The sequence below is a fragment of the Astatotilapia calliptera genome, chromosome 16 (genome assembly GCF_964374335.1).
Source record: "Astatotilapia calliptera chromosome 16, fAstCal68.1, whole genome shotgun sequence".
Taxonomy (NCBI): Eukaryota; Metazoa; Chordata; class Actinopteri; order Cichliformes; family Cichlidae; genus Astatotilapia; species Astatotilapia calliptera.
The window spans coordinates 3,749,033-3,766,481 of record NC_137437.1 but is presented as its reverse complement, the minus strand read 5'-3'; the positions used below and the strand labels follow the sequence as shown (position 1 = coordinate 3,766,481).

Genomic DNA, 17,449 nt, shown 5'->3' with positions numbered 1-17,449 from the left:
AATTGGTTGGTGGCTGGTGGATTGTCCATGCCTGTTAATCTCTCTCCGAGTCGCTCTCTCACTCTCTCTTTTTCTCTCTCTCTTTCTTTCACACACACACACACAGACACGCACACACACAGACACACCACTACCCCCCTCCTCTCTTCTCTCTTTCTCTCAGTTGCTAGGTGACTTTATCATGCATCCTTGCCTTGCCGTGCTATAATTGGCTGGCGTCATGGCTGCTGTGGCGTCAGGCCCAAGCTGGCCTTGCTTCATTCCTCTAACACTGTGTGCGTGATATGGTGTGTGTGCGCGTGATATGGTGTGTGTGTGTGTGTGTGTGTGTGTGTGTGTGTGTGTGTGTGTGTGTGTGTGTGTGTGTGTGTGTGTGTGTATTTGAGGGGGGTCCTATTGAAGGAAGACGAGGGGCTTGGGCCAATTACAGAAAACGAGTGTGAAACGACAGCCTGTCTGGCACCTGCGGCCCGCACTCATACCCCGTATCACACACACACACACTCAAGCACATACATGTAGGTTGAGATTGTAACATTTCTTCAACAGGCCTACAGGATAAGCTGCCAAGTGCTTTTCTATTCTATGTAGAAAATATTGGTCCCATAGTCAGACCACAGAGGACTCTGAGGAGTGAAGTAGAAGGATTCACACATTCAGATACTGCTGCTGAACATGGGTGGTATTTTGGTTCTTTGCAGAGCTTGAAGTGATCTGCATATATATATATATATATACACACCCAGCACGCCCCTGCGGGCGGTTTATCCTTCAAGCTCGGGTCCTCTACCAGAGGCCTGTGAGCTTGAGGGTCCTGCGCAGTATCTTAGCTACTGCGCTCTTCTGTACAGAGATCTCCGATGTTGTTCCCGGGATCTGCTGGAGCCACTCCCCTAGCTTGGGAGTAGGGCTGCTCAATTAATCGAATTTTAATCACGATTACGATCTGGGCTTTCAACGATCATTAAAAATGACTGAGCCGATTATTAGCCCCTCCCTCATTTATCCGCGACACCTTAAAGGCCGGTCCGTGAAAATATTGTCGGGCATAAACTGGTCCGTGGCGCAAAAAAGGTTGGAGACCGCTGATTAAGAGGACCCGAGGGAAGCTCGGAAAGCTAAGCAGAAGTTATTTGGAGAGTGACTGCCGTTGGTTGAAAAGAGAGGTTAAAAAAAACTTCAGTGGTGTTGCACACTATTTTATATTATTTTTTAAAGTCATTATTCAATACATTGTTATTGTTAACCCTTTAAAGCCGGTCAGAGCAGCACGCTCCGTTTTGTGTAACTATTTTTAAATCCCTGAAGAACCCTGAGCCGTGTAAGCTAGCGCAATAGTTTTTTTTTTGCATATGAAACCAGAGGAGTTGTACTTACAACTTATGCCATCAGCTTGTCCTCGGTCACGGTTTCCTTCCACATAAAGCTTTGCAAAAATTGCATAAAAAGCGCTTGCAGCAACAAAAACATAATATTCCAGAAACATGCTTTGCCGATCCGATCAGCTGTTCATAACACTTCGCACAGTGAAACAGACGTCAGCGTGAATTATCGCATGTCCGCCATTTCCTGCCCGAAACCGGAAATGACGTCATTTTCGCGGAAATGTAGTTTTTTTTTACTTGTAGGCCTTAAAAGCCTATACTGGTCATGTTTGACTTTTCTGAATAGTTTCTGGGATGCTTAGAACTCAAATTGCACTGCTGGAAATAGTTTATTTTGATGCACCTGCTGTTTTCTTTGCAAATTTGCATCATAGGATTGTTTTTTCGTTTTTCCTGCAGTATATAAAAATTGGTGTATCTCCAAAATAAAACTATGAAGACACTCAAAATAAATTTCCTGTTGTTGTAAACTATTTTTTGCAACTTTTTTGTATTTAAAGTTTTGAGGGATAAACCTCTTAAATTTCTCCAAGTAGAAATATATGTAAAAAAAACAAAAATGATTTTCAATTTTTTTGTAGTTTATTGCACTTTTTTGCAATTAATGTAGTTACTATGGACTTAATGCATACATATTATTAAAATATGGGCTATAATAGTTGTATAGCAACTTGAAATGCTCCCACAAATGGCACTACAGCATGTAAAAAAAATAATATAAGCTCTGGCGGACTTGGTTCTATAGTAGGTCGTAAGGGTTAAATAAATGTCGTCAAATAATCGAGATCTCAATTTCAGTGAAAATAATCGTGATTATCATTTTTGCCATAATCGAGCAGCCCTACTTGGGACTCACCGCACCTAGTGCTCCGATTACCACGGGGACCACTGTCACCTTCACCCTCCACATCCTCTCGAGCTCTTCTCTGAGGAACCGCTACATCGATCACTACGGCCGTCTTATTCTGTTTGTCTACCACCACTATGTCCGGTTGGTTAGCGACCACCATTTTGTCCGTCTGTATCTGGAAGTCCCACAGGATCTTAGCTCAGTCATTCTCCACCACCCTTGGGGGTGTCTCCCATTTTGACCTCGGGACTTCCAGGTTATACTCGGCACAGATGTTCCTGTACACTATGCCTGTCATGATCCTGGGTTCTTTTGACCCAGCGTTTTGTGTTTTCTCTTCGAGATTTTGGTTCTGTTCACCTCTAATTGGTGTTTACCCTGTTCCCCCCCGTGTGTTCCTGTTTTATTGTGAAGGTCTGCGTCTTATGTGAGTGTTTTCAGTTTGCCTCCCTGGTCTCGTCATGTTAATCACTCCCAGCTGTGTCTCCCACCTGTGTGTAATCTCCCTGTGTTCTGAGTGTATTTAAGTTGTATTTTCTGTCTTAGTAATCGCTGGTTCGTCTGTGTTGTTTCCCCTCGGTCTCCCTGCGTCTCCCCGTATGTATTTCTCCGGACCTCCCTGCATCCTCATTCTGGTTTGTCTTATTAGTTTACCCAGTTTAGGTTTCCGGTTTCATGTTTTGTCGCCACCGCTGTTTGTACTTACACCCCTGTCAATAAACACTCACCTGCACCAGAGCTGCCGCCTTTTGGGTCCTTTTCTACATTCCACACGGCTTGCCCCGGCAATCCGTGACAGTACGAACCAGCCACCATGGACCCAGCGGCAGTAAATCCGTCCGAGGAGCTCCAGGACGACGTTACGTACAATGTGGAGATTCTCCTCGGGCTATGGCTAGAGAACCCTCCAGAGGAGCTCCGTCGTGCCGTGGAAGGTCGGCTACAACGGCTCTTTTCTGGCCTGCCATGGCTTCTGCAGTCGCTCCCTCCGACCATGCAGGCTTTTCTCCGGCTCACACCGCACCTTCTCTCAGCCACTACTGCCTCGCTGCCCGACTCGCCGGATGTGATCTTGCCCGGCCCGTCGGAGCCGTCTGCGGGGAGGAGACGCCGATCGCGCCGCAAGCGCGCCACCCCACAGCCGGACGTTCGGGCTTCTAAATCGCCGGCTGTGGTGAGTGAGGACTCTTTTTCATTTTCGGACTGTATGACTGTTCATTCAGGGGCGATGTTCTGTGCAGCATATGATATTGTGAACAGCATATCACCTGCTCAGTTAGCTCCCCCGCAGCCACTCCCAGCTCAGTTAGCTCCCCCGCAGCCACTCCCAGCTCAGTTAGCTCCCCCGCAGCCACTCTCAGCTCAGTTAGCTCCCCCGCAGCCACTCCCAGCTCAGTTAGCTCCCCGGCAGCCATTCTCAGCTCAGTTAGCTCCCCCGCAGCCAGTGCTCCTCTCAGCTCAGTCTCCTGTGCCTCCTTCAGTTCAGTCTCCTGTGCCTCCTTCAGTTCAGTCTCCAGTGCCCCCTTCAATTCAGTCTCCAGTGCCCCCTTCAGTTCAGTCTCCAGTGCCCCCTTCAGTTCAGTCTCCAGTGCCGCCTGTAGCGCAGGCCCCAGTAGCTCCAGTGCCGCCTGTAGCGCAGGCCCCAGTAGCTCCAGTGCCGCCTGTAGCGCAGGCCCCAGTGGCTCCAGTGCCGCCTGTAGCGCAGGCCCCAGTAGCTCCAGTGCCGCCTGTAGCGCAGGCCCCAGTAGCTCCAGTGCCCCCGCTACCCGTAGCTCTGGCTCCAGTATCACCGGTTTCACTCATTCACTCCATGCAGGGAGAAAGTCTAATTTCACCTCGAGGTGCTTTTCATGGTTCAGCCGCCATTGGCACAGTTTGCCGCTCCAGGGCTTCCCCAGAGGCTAGGTCTCAGTCCCCGGCTGATTCTGGACCCCTGAAGTTTATGCAGCCACCTGAGAACTGCACCATGTCAGCGTTGCCTGGGCAGAGCCAGTGCTCAGTGCATCGCCAGTTGCCTTCGTGTTTGCCAGAGGACTCCATGACTGCTGGCTTAGTGGTGACTTCTGCTGGAGGGTCCGTAGGACCGCTCCGGCCTTCGTCTCCTGTCTCCGCTGGAGGGTCCGAGGGACCGCTCCGGCCTTCATCTCCTGTCTCCGCTGGAGGGTCCGAGGGGCCCGTTCAGCCTCCTGCCTCCGCTGGAGGGTCCGAGGGGCCCGTTCAGCCTCCTGCCTCCGCTGGAGGGTCCGAGGGGCCCGTTCAGCCCGTCCAGCCGCCTGCTGTAGCTCCATCATCATCCTCGCCTGCTGCAGCTCCAGGGCCTTCAGCCTCGCCTGGTCCAGCCTCCGTGTCTTCAGCCTCGCCTGGCCCAGCCTCCGTGTCTTCAGCCTCGCCTGGCCCAGCCTCCGTGTCTTCAGCCTCGTCTGGCCCGGCCTCAGAGCCTTCAGCCTCGCCTGGCCCGGCCTCAGAGCCTTCAGCCTCGCCTGGTCCGGCCTCTGCCTGTGCTTCGCCTGGTCCGGCCTCTGCCTGTGCTTCGCCTGGTCCGGCTTCAGCCTGTGCTTCGCCTAGTCCAGCCTCTGCAGCCTCGCCTGGTCCGGATCGCCATCGCCTGAGTCGCCGCTGTTGCCTTCCGCGCGGTCGGCCCCCTGAACTGCTCCGTCGTCTCCCTCGTCGCCGCCGTTGCCTTCCGGACGGCCGGCCCCCGGACCGCCATCGCCTGAGTGGCCGCCGATGCCTTCCGCACGGCCGGCCCCCGGACCGCCATCGCCTGAGTGGCCACCATTGCCTTCCGCACGGCCAGCCCCCGGACCACCATCGCCTGAGTGGCCGCCGTTGCATTCCGCACGGCCGGCCCCCCGAACTGTGTCCACGTCGCCGCCGTTGCCGTCCGCACGGTCGGCCCCCTGAACTGTTTTGGACTCCTGTGCTGTCGGCCCCCTGAACTCTTCTGTTTTGGACTCTGTTTTTTCCTGTGTTCTGGTGTGCTTCGTTTCTTTTGGTTTTGGACTCGTTTTTTGTTTTTGTCTTTTGGCCTTCTGGTGCTCCGGTTTTGTTTCTGGTTTGTCTTATTAGTTTACCCAGTTTAGGTTTCCGGTTTCATGTTTTGTCGCCACCGCTGTTTGTACTTACACCCCTGTCAATAAACACTCACCTGCACCAGAGCTGCCGCCTTTTGGGTCCTTTTCTACATTCCACACGGCTTGCCCCGGCAATCCGTGACAATGCCGACCACTTGGTTATGGCGTTCCATGTATGCCTTGCTTGCTAGCATATTGCACCCTGCTGTTATGTGCTGGATAGTCTCTGGGGCATCTTTACACAGCCTGCACCTGGGGTCTTGCCTGGTGTGATAGACCCCAGCCTCTATGGATCTTGTACTCAGAGCTTGTTCTTGTGCTGCCATGATTAGTGCCTCTGTGCTGTCTTTCAGTCCAGCTTTGTCCAGCCACTGGTAGGATTTCTGGGTATCAGCCACCTCCTCTATCTGCCGGTGGTACATACCGTGCAGGGGCCTGTCCTTCCATGATGGTTCCTCGTCTCCCTCCTCTTTCTTGGGTTTCTGCTGCCTGAGGTATTCACTGAGCACTCAGTCAGTTGGGGCCATCTTCCCAATGTATTCTTGGATGTTCGTTGTCTCATCCTGGACTGTGGTGCTGACATTCACCAGTCCCCGGCCCCCTTCCTTCCACTTAGCGTACAGCCTCAGGGTGCTGGACTTGGGGTGAAACCCTCCATGCATGGTAAGGAGCTTTCTTGTCTTTATGTCAGTGGCTTCTATCTCCTCCTTTGGCCAGCCTATTACCCCAGCAGGGTACCTGATAACGGGCAGGGCGTAGGTGTTGATGGCCCGGATCTTGTTCTTACCATTCAGCTGACTCCTCAGGACTTGCCTGACCCTCTGCAGGTACTTGGTGGTTGCAGCCTTTCTAGCGGCCTCTTCATAGTTCCCATTTGCCTGCGGAATCCCCAGGTACTTGTAACTGTCCTCTATGTCTGCAATGTTGCCTTCTGGTAGTTCAATCCCCTCACTTCTGACTACCTTCCCTCTCTTTGTTACCATTCGACTACACTTCTCCAGTCCGAACGACATTCCAATGTCATTGCTGTATAGCCTGGTAGTGTGGATCAGTGAATCGATGTCTCGTTCACTCTTGGCATACAGCTTGATGTCATCCATGTACAGGAGGTGGCTGACAACTGCTCCGTTCCGTAGTCGGTATCCGTAGCCAGTCTTGTTAATGATCTCACTGAGGGGGTTCAGGCCTATGCAGAACAGCAGTGGGGACAGAGCATCTCCTTGGTAGCTTGATGGTGACTTGTGCTATGGGCTTGGAGTTGGCCTCTAGTGTTGTACGCCACATCCCCATTGAGTTCCTGATGAAGGCTCTTAGGTTCCTGTTGATCTTGTAGAATTCTAGGCATTCCAGTATCCAGCTGTGGGGCATTGAGTCATAGGCCTTCTTGTAATCAATCCAGGCAGTGCACAGGTTGGTCAGTCTGGTCTTGCAGTCTCAGCTGACTGTTCTGTCTACCAGTAGCTGGTGTTTTACGCCTCTGGTATTCTTGCCAATCCCTTTCTGTGCCCCACTCATGTATTGACCCATGTGCCTGTTCATCTTAGCCGATATGATGCCTGACAGGAGCTTCCATGTAGTACTGAGGCAGGTTATTGGTCGGTAGTTGGATGGGACCAGTCCCTTCTTGAGGTCCTTGGGGATCAGGACCGTTCGACCTTTGGTTAGCCATTCCGGGTGTCTCTTGTTAACTAGCGTGGAGTGCAGTCAGCTTCTTCAGCCAGTAGGCGTGAACCATGTCGGGCCCTGGTGCTGTCCAACTCTTCATACTAGAGACCCTTGCTTGGATGTCTGGTTACTGGACCCTGTTCTAGGTTGCTATGGTCTGCCCTCAGATCCACTAGCCACTGAGCATTGCCGTTATGGGTTGCGTCCTTCTCCCATATGCTCTTCCAGTATTGCTCCGTCTCCAGCCTTGGTGGTGCTGTTCTCTTATTGTTCCCTTGCCACTGAGAGTACACCTTTGCTGGTTCTGTGGAGAACAGCTGGTTTATTCTCCTGCCTTCTATCTCTCTGGTGTACCTCTGCAAGCGGCTGGCCAAGGCTGTGAGTCTTTGCTTGGCAGTTTCCAAGGCCTCAGGTATGGACAGCTTATATAAATATAAATATATATATAAATATATATATATATATATATATATATATATAGACACAGTGCTATGCAAAAACATTGAGAAACCCATTATTTCTTTATTATTTGCTAGGAAACACTATTGAAATGTATTTAAACCTGTTACACATATATTATAGAAATAAAGCATATAACACAAAAACAGAGTTTGTAGACTTCAAACATTAAATATGATTGTTTAAGACCACCGTTACTCTTCAACAAAGCATTAGGCAGCTTTCTTGTAATTTCTGTAAGTAGTCTTCAGGAATATGTTGGGTTTTTTTGTTCTGTTCTCAGTCAAGATTATCCCATACTCCTTGTTGAGATCAATCGACTTCTGGTAGAGTGAAGAATGGAGTAGGCGCGTATATTGTGCTTTTCCGCCCTGACCTGAAACCCATCGTGGGGTTTTTTCGTCCCAACTTGATCGGCTTCTAATTTAAATGAATAGTATTTCTTTGAAAAGCTACATGGCCTCTGGAACCAGACTGACGAAATAAAAAGACAACAAAAGAAATGACTCGCCTTCCTCAGCTAGCCAGATGAGCATGCCCGCCTTGGCCAGCTTACTGGAGGAGCACCAACAGTCCATATCAAGGACCGTGTCCTCCGACATTAAAGCAGTGCTTGCCTCTCTTAAAGCTAAACTGGACACGGACAAGCTACACTGACTGACCTGAAGACCAAAGCCAGCTCGACAGAAGAACGCATCCAGGCCTCGAAGCATCATTCAAGCTTGTGCTAAACTCAAGAACAAGAATATTGACTTAGATGGACGTACTCACTGGAACAACATCAGGATTATTGGCCTGTCAGAGTTCATCGAGGGACCCTGACCCTCAACTTTTTTCTCTAAAGTCCCAATGAAGATATTTGGGGAACAAGTGGAACTCCGCCAGAGCTGAATCGCGCCCAGTGCACCCTCGTTCCCAAACCACGACAGGGGGACAAGACCGGGGCCAATGATCATGTTTTCATCGACACCAAACTAAAGAGTTGGCCTGTAAATGGAGGAATGACTTGAAGCACAGAGTCAGTGTTGGGTTGAGGAGCAGAATGAGAGAGTTGGTTTATCCATTCATTTATTTCCAGAGAGATGCGGCGGGCAGAAGGGCAGGGAGGTGAGGTGAACGCGGCTGAAGCATGTAGCCTGAATGGATGAGTTGTGACGGACAGCCAGCGAAGGTTATGCAGCCTGAGCAGGTGAGTAGTGGCAAAGTAGAGACACAAGGAAACTGCAGTTAAAATACGAAGATGCAAATAACAAGAGAAGAGCTGAGTTACCACGATAGGAGTAGCTGACGGACTGGCGATGAGTAGAAGGCTGCAGTGGCCTGCTGATTGCCTCTGATGGAATCACAGATGGGTGATGCAGGTCTGGAAACAAGCCAGCACGAAAAACATCTAAAAACAGCAGACACTCACTCAGAACATGACACATCTGCCATAGATTTCTTTCTTCTTTCTTTTTTTTTAGTTCCTCCACTGCTTCTTTTGTCCTACACTTGTCCAGCTCCCTCAAATCTTTTAAGGACACACTGCACACCATGGAAAGATATGCCATGTTTTCAGCTAATAGCCCTTTGATTTTTACCTTGTTGGTACAAAGTCTTTTTTATGTGTTACTCACATATTTTAAAGTACCTGTCCAGTTTAGGTGGCATTTTGAATCAGATAGTCAAACGCGCTAAATCTATTCAAAGCTATGATCCAGTCCTGGTTTTACTTTTGGCATCTGACATAACTGGTCTGGAAATGTTCAGCGTGTTTTTGTTTCATCACAGATCATGGGCTGCTTTCCTGTGATATATGTGCTTGTGCATTTATTCAAGTGCCCTGGTGAGAGTTTAATTTACAAGGAGTGAAATGCAGTAGCTTGTATTTTAAATGAGCTGCTCTTACGTTTTTTAGTCAAACCTCCTTCTACCATTTATGCTACCTTCAGTCATCGCCACTTCTCAGACTAAATGATCAAATGAATTTTACACCAAAGCCATCAGCATAGTTTCTAAATCAGAAACTTCACTGATTCATTCATAAAAAACTTTAAATCTTCATATAGACCAGTTATAGCAGTACCATTGATAGATGTGCTATGTGAAGCCTACTAGGTCCAGCCAACAAGCTGTACTGTCTCAAGACATGTGGTGTCACTTATGGAAACAAACCTCAGCATTATAGTTGACTCTTAATGATAAAACACAATGAAATACAGATGGCAGCTGCAGAAGTTTGGAGAGATGAGATTACCCTGCTCTGAGCCCCCCGAGACACTCTGTCCACAGTGATCCACAACACATCAGAAACTACGGTGGTTAAGAAGAGCTGTCGCTAAAAATTTACAGCAGAGAGACGGGAACGAAACCCAGATCCCTGTTGTGGGAATCTGCGTCAGGCTGCATGAGATTTGACTGGAAAATTTGAATATGCAAATCCTGGAGAGCAGAGCTCGTGATCTGGAATTAATTTAGTCCAACTGAAACTGCAGTGATGTTGTGTCTACGGAGAAAACACGCAGCCGATCAAAGAGACGCACTAACTGTGGGGAAATAAAGGGGAAGAAGGGCATCATTCACAGTCGGATGTTCCTGTAGCACATCATCTTTTACTTCTCGTTGCATCACCTTGCTGTCAGAGCGGCTCGCCACCTCACATCATGGTCCGCATGAAGGTGTACTTTCTTGTAGCTGTACTATACTGCTGCAATGATTCAAGGTGATGAATTGAGACAATTAAACTTCATAAAAAAATTATAAGACAGAGACGTTATGGCCTGCAGTAATACTGCGGACATAAAAAGCAAAAAAAGATAAATAACCTGAGAGAAAGGAAGGAAGCTGTATATGTAAAAATGTCTGAAATGTTCATGTTTCTTTCAACTACTCAGACTTAATTTTCAAACCAGATTGCCATTTCAACTCACGCAGTTCTGTGCTAGGCACCTAAAATGGTACCTTAGTGGGCAGCCTGGTGAACCAACCATTTAGTCGTCTTTCATGCTGCACGCATTCTTCATCCCTCGGCCCGTCAGAAGCGAGCAACTTAGCGTCTCACCAACATCATTTCAGTTAAGGCAGAATCTGTTGTTCCTCCAGCAGTTACTTTGTCTCAACCTTGCTCAAGCTTTTCATCATTTTTCTGGCTCTGACACAAGAGGATGATGATGATTAAAGTGAATCCCGCCAACAAAATTCTGATTGGTTTTATTTTTTTATTTTTTTTTGTAACACCAGACTTGTTTGAATCACTGACAAAGCCAAGTTGTGGGTGGGTCTGGCACCAGGTTTTTTTCTTTTTCTTTTAAATATATGCCTGAGACTAGTTTGTCCATCTTGGCTTGGTGTATTTCTAGTCTGATTTTCCAGGTTGAAAATTCTAAATTTTGATGGCAGTGACGGCTGACTTTCAGGTCCATGTTGTGTACCGCTCGGGCTCCACGTTAGTTCCACTTAGCTCTGAATTGGTGCGTGTTTGTGTTTGTCTCCTTAAGAAGATTGGTGTGTGCTGTGATGAGAGTAGAGGGGCTGCAGGGACATCTGGCTAACTGACTGTAAGCTGCTGTATTACTTCCCATTAAGAGTCATTAAGACCCCAATTATAGTTACCACCCCACAGTTCACACGCACACACACCGGGGGTCTGCAATTACATTCAGACAGTCTTTTTTTCCTCTTCTGCACAGGGTGCAGTAGAGAAAACCCAGGTTTGGTTTATATTTAAAAGCATTGTCCCGCATTTCTTTAAATACTGGACTGAAGCAAGAGGAGCGCTGAAACAAAAGAAAAGTTCAAGGTCATCTGCAAAAATAATGAGCCTCGCTGAGCTTTTATCACAAGCCAAAATCCTCCAACAAAACACAGCATATGGACATTAGATAACTAGTAAGCAGCTATCAAACTACTTTAGTTTTTAAACCAGCACCGCTACAGGTCCAAGGCACTGATGAAATGAAAGAGCAATCCGTGCAAACTGAACTCACGGTTTGGGTAATGCCAGAAGAAAACTTCTGAGTTCAGCCTGCATAAGATACAGAACAGAGACACAAAGATACTAAAACAACATTTACTGCAATCCAGAACCGGTCGTTAGCACTGATGCTATTAGGAGCCTAAGTATGAATTCATGTCCAAAGGAGATAAATAAAGGAGATATTCATGTGCACTTCTGAAACTCTGTTGTAACATAGCTAAATACTCATTTTATTATTAGTTGTGGTATTTATTTATTTATTTTTGTGGAAGTGTGCAGGGGGGTTTTGTCAGAAGGCCCAGATTCGCTGCTTTATCTGCTCATCCCGCACAGACGCACAGAGAGAGAGAAATCTCATACAAGCATGTACACAGTCGGACATCTTCAGGTCCCATCTGAAGACAGTCTGCTCCTGCACACCACACACACACCTCTCAGCGTAATACACACATGCACAGCTGGAAGGCTTTCTATCATGGAGAGATAACTACAGGCTGAGAACAATAGACCATCTCTTCTCCCATCTGGTGAACCGGGGGATGAAACTTCATTTACATTTCAGACCCACCCCAACCCACCTCAGGGTGTGCGTGTGTGTGTGTGTGTGTGTGTGTGTGTGTGTGTGTGTGTGTGTGTGTGTGTGTGTGTGTATGGTGGGATGGAGGTGGTGAGTTTGTGGGGTAATAGAGGGAACAAAACGAGATTCATTTCAGGGTGAATTTGGGATTATGAATTAACATGCCGCTGTGCTGAAAGACTTCATTTACAGCTAATTGAGTGTGTTGGCTCATTGAAATGGCTGTTGTGTTAAAACTTGTCTGCCTGGCTGGTCTCTGGGCTGTCTGGGTGTGTGTGTGTGTGTGTGTGTGTGTGTGTGTGTGTGTGTGTGTGTGTGTGTGTTTGGAAAAAGCCAGGGGTGGTAACCTGTACATTAGCGAACAGCTGTAGTTTAGACGTGTGAAATTAGATGTAAAAATGATTATAAAATGTGACACCTTCCCCCTCTCTCTTCCTCCCTGTCTCTCCTTTGCAGGTGAAAAGCCCTACAAGTGCTCATGGGAGGGCTGCGAATGGCGCTTTGCCCGCAGTGACGAGTTGACACGACACTACCGCAAACACACCGGAGCGAAGCCATTCAAGTGCAACCACTGCGACAGGTAAACGGATAGGCGGCACAAACACAGCAAACACGCAGTGCAGTTTACATTTGGAGGACTTTGACGTCCTTTATCTGGCCAGGATAAAAAATAGTTTTTAATATACAAGCCAAAGAGTTGTGTATCTGTAAGGTTTTGTTTGCAGCTAATTATTTCCAGTTTGTTTTTGGTCACTGTGACACATTTCTATGTATAATTAGCAGGTATCTCTTCCTGTGCGAACCACCCATACAGTCAATTGATGCACCCTGCAAAACAAATTAGCTTCCTTAGTTGACTGCACACTACTGTCTTATCCAAATATGGTCTCTTCTGCCTCCATAAAGCCAAATCAGAGATGGTGATTCCATCGAGCTGCTTCACTGTTTCAGTGTAATTCCTGCCATTCTTGAAGGCTTCTTCTGCCGGGACAAGTCAAGATGCCTAGTGAAAAAAAAAGACTATTTCCCTCATTAGGTTCCACCAAAAACCTCTAAATCCATTGATTGTTAGTCGTACTTTCACTTACTTAGAACTTCCACCTATGCTGAGCGGTGCATTGGGCAGCTAACAATCTCCATCGTCAGTCAGCGGCGACTGCTTCGGCTTCATCCCAGGCGATGTCGACAGTTTTCAGATCATCCATAAACGTTCGAAGCCATGTGATCTTTGGTCAGCCTCGCTTTCGCTTGCCAGTGTTGGGAACCATGTAATGGCAATCTTGGCCAGGCGATAAGGGGGTAGATGTAGAATATGGCACGCAAAGTGGAAGCGCGTTTCTGCGACAACATCGGCTAAAGGGCGGGTGCCTGCTCTTTGAAAGACCTCTTTGTTCGTTATCCCGGTAGGAAGTTCTCAGTTCGCCATAGGCCTCGTTGCATATTCAAGCAGTCCAAAACTTAGATGAAGAGCTATTCATTTGCAGAGTTGCAAATGAATAGCTCTTTGTTACACCCCGGCCTAGGCAACCGGGGTGCAACGCAGGAAAATAAAAATAAGGCAAAAACACACGAGAAAAAACTAATACGGGCTTCCACAAAAATAATCCCAAAACGAGATTTAAAGCAAGATACGACATTTATTTACATCACCAAACACAAGACGTCAAACTATTTACAATGGGGGGGAAGATCGCGACCATGACATACTGAAACACAAGGCTTAAATACATAGAAGGAGCAATCAGGGAATGGACCACAGGAGGGAAACACAGCTGGGGCAAAGTAGACCTGACGAGACAGGGAAACGTAAACCGAAAACACTAAGATAACACAGACTTTCAAAGTGAAACAGGAAACACATAACAGTCACGCAAAAAAACAAAAAACTGACAACACCGAAACGTAACATTTCCCCCCCACCCAAAAATCAAACATGTAACCCCAAGTGAAAAGTTTGATCCAGACAGATGAAGCCGATGAAGGCTGGAGCGGTCCCACGGACCCTCCAGCAGACGATGAAGGCTGGAGCGGCCCCTCGGACCCTCCAGCGAAGGCGGATGAAGGCTGGAGCGGTCCCTCGGACCCTCCAGCGGAGACGGACGGCGGAAGCGAAGGCAGACGAAGATGATGAAGGCTGGAGCGGTCCCACTGACCCTCCAGCAGACGACGAAGGCTGGAGCGGTCCCTCGGACCCTCCTGCGAAGGCGGATGAAGGCTGGACCGGCCCTCGGACCCTCCAGCGAAGACAGACGGCTGAAGCGGTCCCTCCCTCGGACCCTCCAGCGACGGCGGACGGCTGAAGCGGTCCCCTCAGCGATCCCGGACGAGCCCCCATATGTTACACCCCGGCCTAGGCAACCGGGGTGCAACGCAGGAAAATAAAAATAAGGCAAAAACACACGAGAAAAAACTAATACGGGCTTCCACAAAAATAATCCCAAAACGAGATTTAAAGCAAGATACGACATTTATTTACATCACCAAACACAAGACGTCAAACTATTTACAACGGGGGGGAAGATCGCGACCATGACATACTGAAACACAAGGCTTAAATACATAGAAGGAGCAATCAGGGAATGGACCACAGGAGGGAAACACAGCTGGGGCAAATTAGACCTGACGAGACAGGGAAACGTAAACTGAAAACACTAAGATAACACAGACTTTCAAAGTAAAACAGGAAACACATAACAGTCACGCCAAAACAAAACGCCTAAAACAATACACTGCCAACGCCGAACCGTAACACTCTTCAAGTTGAAGCACAGCTTTATCAGTTTGAGTCAGAGCCATCTAGTACACATCCATCAACATTGGGAAAATGGCACTATAAACCTTCTCGCAGAAGAGGTGAGATCACTGATGTAAGTGTATGAAAACTAAGATAATGTATTAGTCTTTCACTAGTAGGTTAAAGGTTTAGTACTAATACTCTACTAAGCTAGGCTTGGACCTTGACTCTTGAGATCCATTTTTCCCAGCCTCAACAGTTTGCTAGCCAACCATATTTGCTGGTACCTAAGGGCATGTTTAAGGTCTGAGCATTAGCCTGTGATGGAACCATTTATATTAGTTCTTCCTGTCAGCTTTTGTTGTTGTTGTTGTTTGTTTGTTTTTTTAATTGCTATAGTTTCCAAAAAAGATGTTTCCAGTATGTAAAGTCCATTTTGGGCACAGACACAGATAGCTGGAGATATGACAGCTGAGCGATTATTCCTGTTATGCTTCTGTGAAGTTCGCTTAAAATCCTCCACAGAGGGCGGATGAGTACTTGGTGCATTGTATATATAGAAAACAGACCCTCACGTCTGATGATGAAATTTACATCATTTGGACATGAGTGGACCTCGGTGGATTCACGTATTCGAAAAGTATAACTGAGACCATTTGGCACATTGAATGTAGGCTAAATATATCACAGAGATATCTTATCAGAATCACTGAAAATGATCAAAGTTGCATCTGGTAAGACAAGAGCTGCTAATGAGTTTTCTACTTTTCATGCTCGCTGTCAAATGCAGGAAAGGTTGGCTACAGTATCACAGTGCTTTAGTAAAATGACCTCTGAACATTGCTGACTGTTACATCCAAAATAGCAGGAAGTCAGGTCATTTTTTAAAAAGTTAATAAATAAATTACATGTTTTTCCTACATTTACTGTAGATCTAAACTTTAACAAATTTTACCTTCTTTTATTACAAACAAGGGGGTAAATAAGCACAAATATTAAATGCGAGAAGAGATTTTAAAGGAACGTGAGCAGCTGTGTGCAAGAGGAGTTCAGGATAAAGTGTCAGGATGAAGAGTCACGACTTTATTTTAGAGTATCGTCAATTTAATGGTGAAATATGCTATAATGCTAAATTAAATCAGTTCCCAGAGGAATACATGTTAATACTAACGTGTAGATCATGTTATGTATTAAATTGTATTTTTTGTGTGTGTGTTGCTCCTGCTTTACCAACTCATGTCTGATGTGGACAGAGGAAAACAAAAGAGAAGCAGATGAAGGGGCGTACGCTCTAAACTAAAGTCTAAGTCTCCTGCTAGAAAACAACCAGGGATGTGTTTGTGAGTCTGTTGAGAGTCATCTTGTCACTGTTTTGTGTTTGCTTCTTAGAGGAGAGAGAGTGTGTGTTTGAAAGTGTGTGTGCTTACTCATGCTTCTGTGCTGGCAGTTAAATGGATTCTGGCTATTGGCAAGCAGGCTACAGCTAATTGAGTGGCACCAGATGCCAGCTCCACTTTAACATTCACTCTCTCTGAATGTGTATGCGCCTGTAATACCTTTCGAATGAAAGAAACACACGCACACACGCAAACTTTTGCCCTAGAGACAGTGTAATTGGCTGTTGTGGGTTCTCTCTAGTTAGGATTTTAGACATAAACCCCCCAGAAACCTGCTGGAAAGCTTCATAATCCAGACTGAGAGCTGGGACTGTATTAGCTCTTTCCTGGCACATGCATAAATGCACAAACACAGTATGCAGACACCTCACACTCGCATGCATATTGAGCGCAAAGATGTTTAGATGCAAAGTCATATCGACTTGCATGAATAATTAAATGTCCGGGCGTATAAACGCAACACTTTTGACACACAATGGCGCAGACGTAAGCCGATTCAGTCGTAAGCACAGCTGAGGCTCTACCTGAAGCAGGGCTTTCAGTGCGTGAGGTAAGGGCGCCGTTCATCCGCACAGACGCAGATGTTTGCTGAGGCTCTCCAAAGTGAGTCATCAATGCAAAGCATGAACGGCGACATCGAAAAAATAGCAGCTGCTTTGATTAAAAGTCCTTGCCTTTAAATATAACTACAGACATGGATTCAGACTCTTTGTGCAGCAGGCGCATTTTTTCCATCTTTAGGTAAAAGTTTGAATTTGTCCAACACTTTCCTCTTTTCTTTTTGTTAATCTTAAACAACGTCACTGCCTTTCAGAACAACTCGTCTTAATCGTGTTTTCACGTCTCCCTTTTTGGCTTTTTAGTGTTCAAATTACAAGGTTAACATAGCGAGGGCGCACGCTGATTTGTACAGTAGTGGACAAATGCACACACAGACACACACATCTGTGGTGGGTGGAGTCAGGCAAATATTACCATGAGAATGGCAAGAAGTGGCAGGCATGGAGAGGTTAACATTAGCTAGAATGTTCAATCTGACACAATTTCTCCTGGGGAAACAGACACACAGACACACGGCGGTCTGTTATTAATCTCGCCTAATCAAGCGGGGACCCCCCGATGGTTCCTTGGAGCTGGACAGAGGAGGTGCGGGGGGAGAGAAAGGGAGAAAGCAGAGTTTTGAGGAGGAAACAAGGGAGTGGGGGGTTACCAGCTGGTCCTGAGACTCCGCCCCCCCAACATTGACAAAGTAACTTACATGGCCATCTGTCCAGCCACACACACACAGACTGGTGCAGGTGTACAGTAGGTACCACACGGCGAGCTTAGAGCTGAGGGGAAACACTAGACCAC

The 17,449-nt window shown here is 47.2% G+C and overlaps 1 protein-coding gene across 1 annotated transcript in view; it reads left to right on the top strand.

Moving 5' to 3' along the window:
* Positions 1–17,449, top strand: part of klf7b (Kruppel like factor 7b) — a 74,375-nt gene that overhangs the window by 45,844 nt on the left and 11,082 nt on the right. The window contains exon 3 of the mRNA XM_026143987.2: positions 12,422–12,545. Coding sequence (XP_025999772.1) covers positions 12,422–12,545 — 124 coding nt within the window. The remainder of the gene's footprint in view (positions 1–12,421; positions 12,546–17,449) is intronic.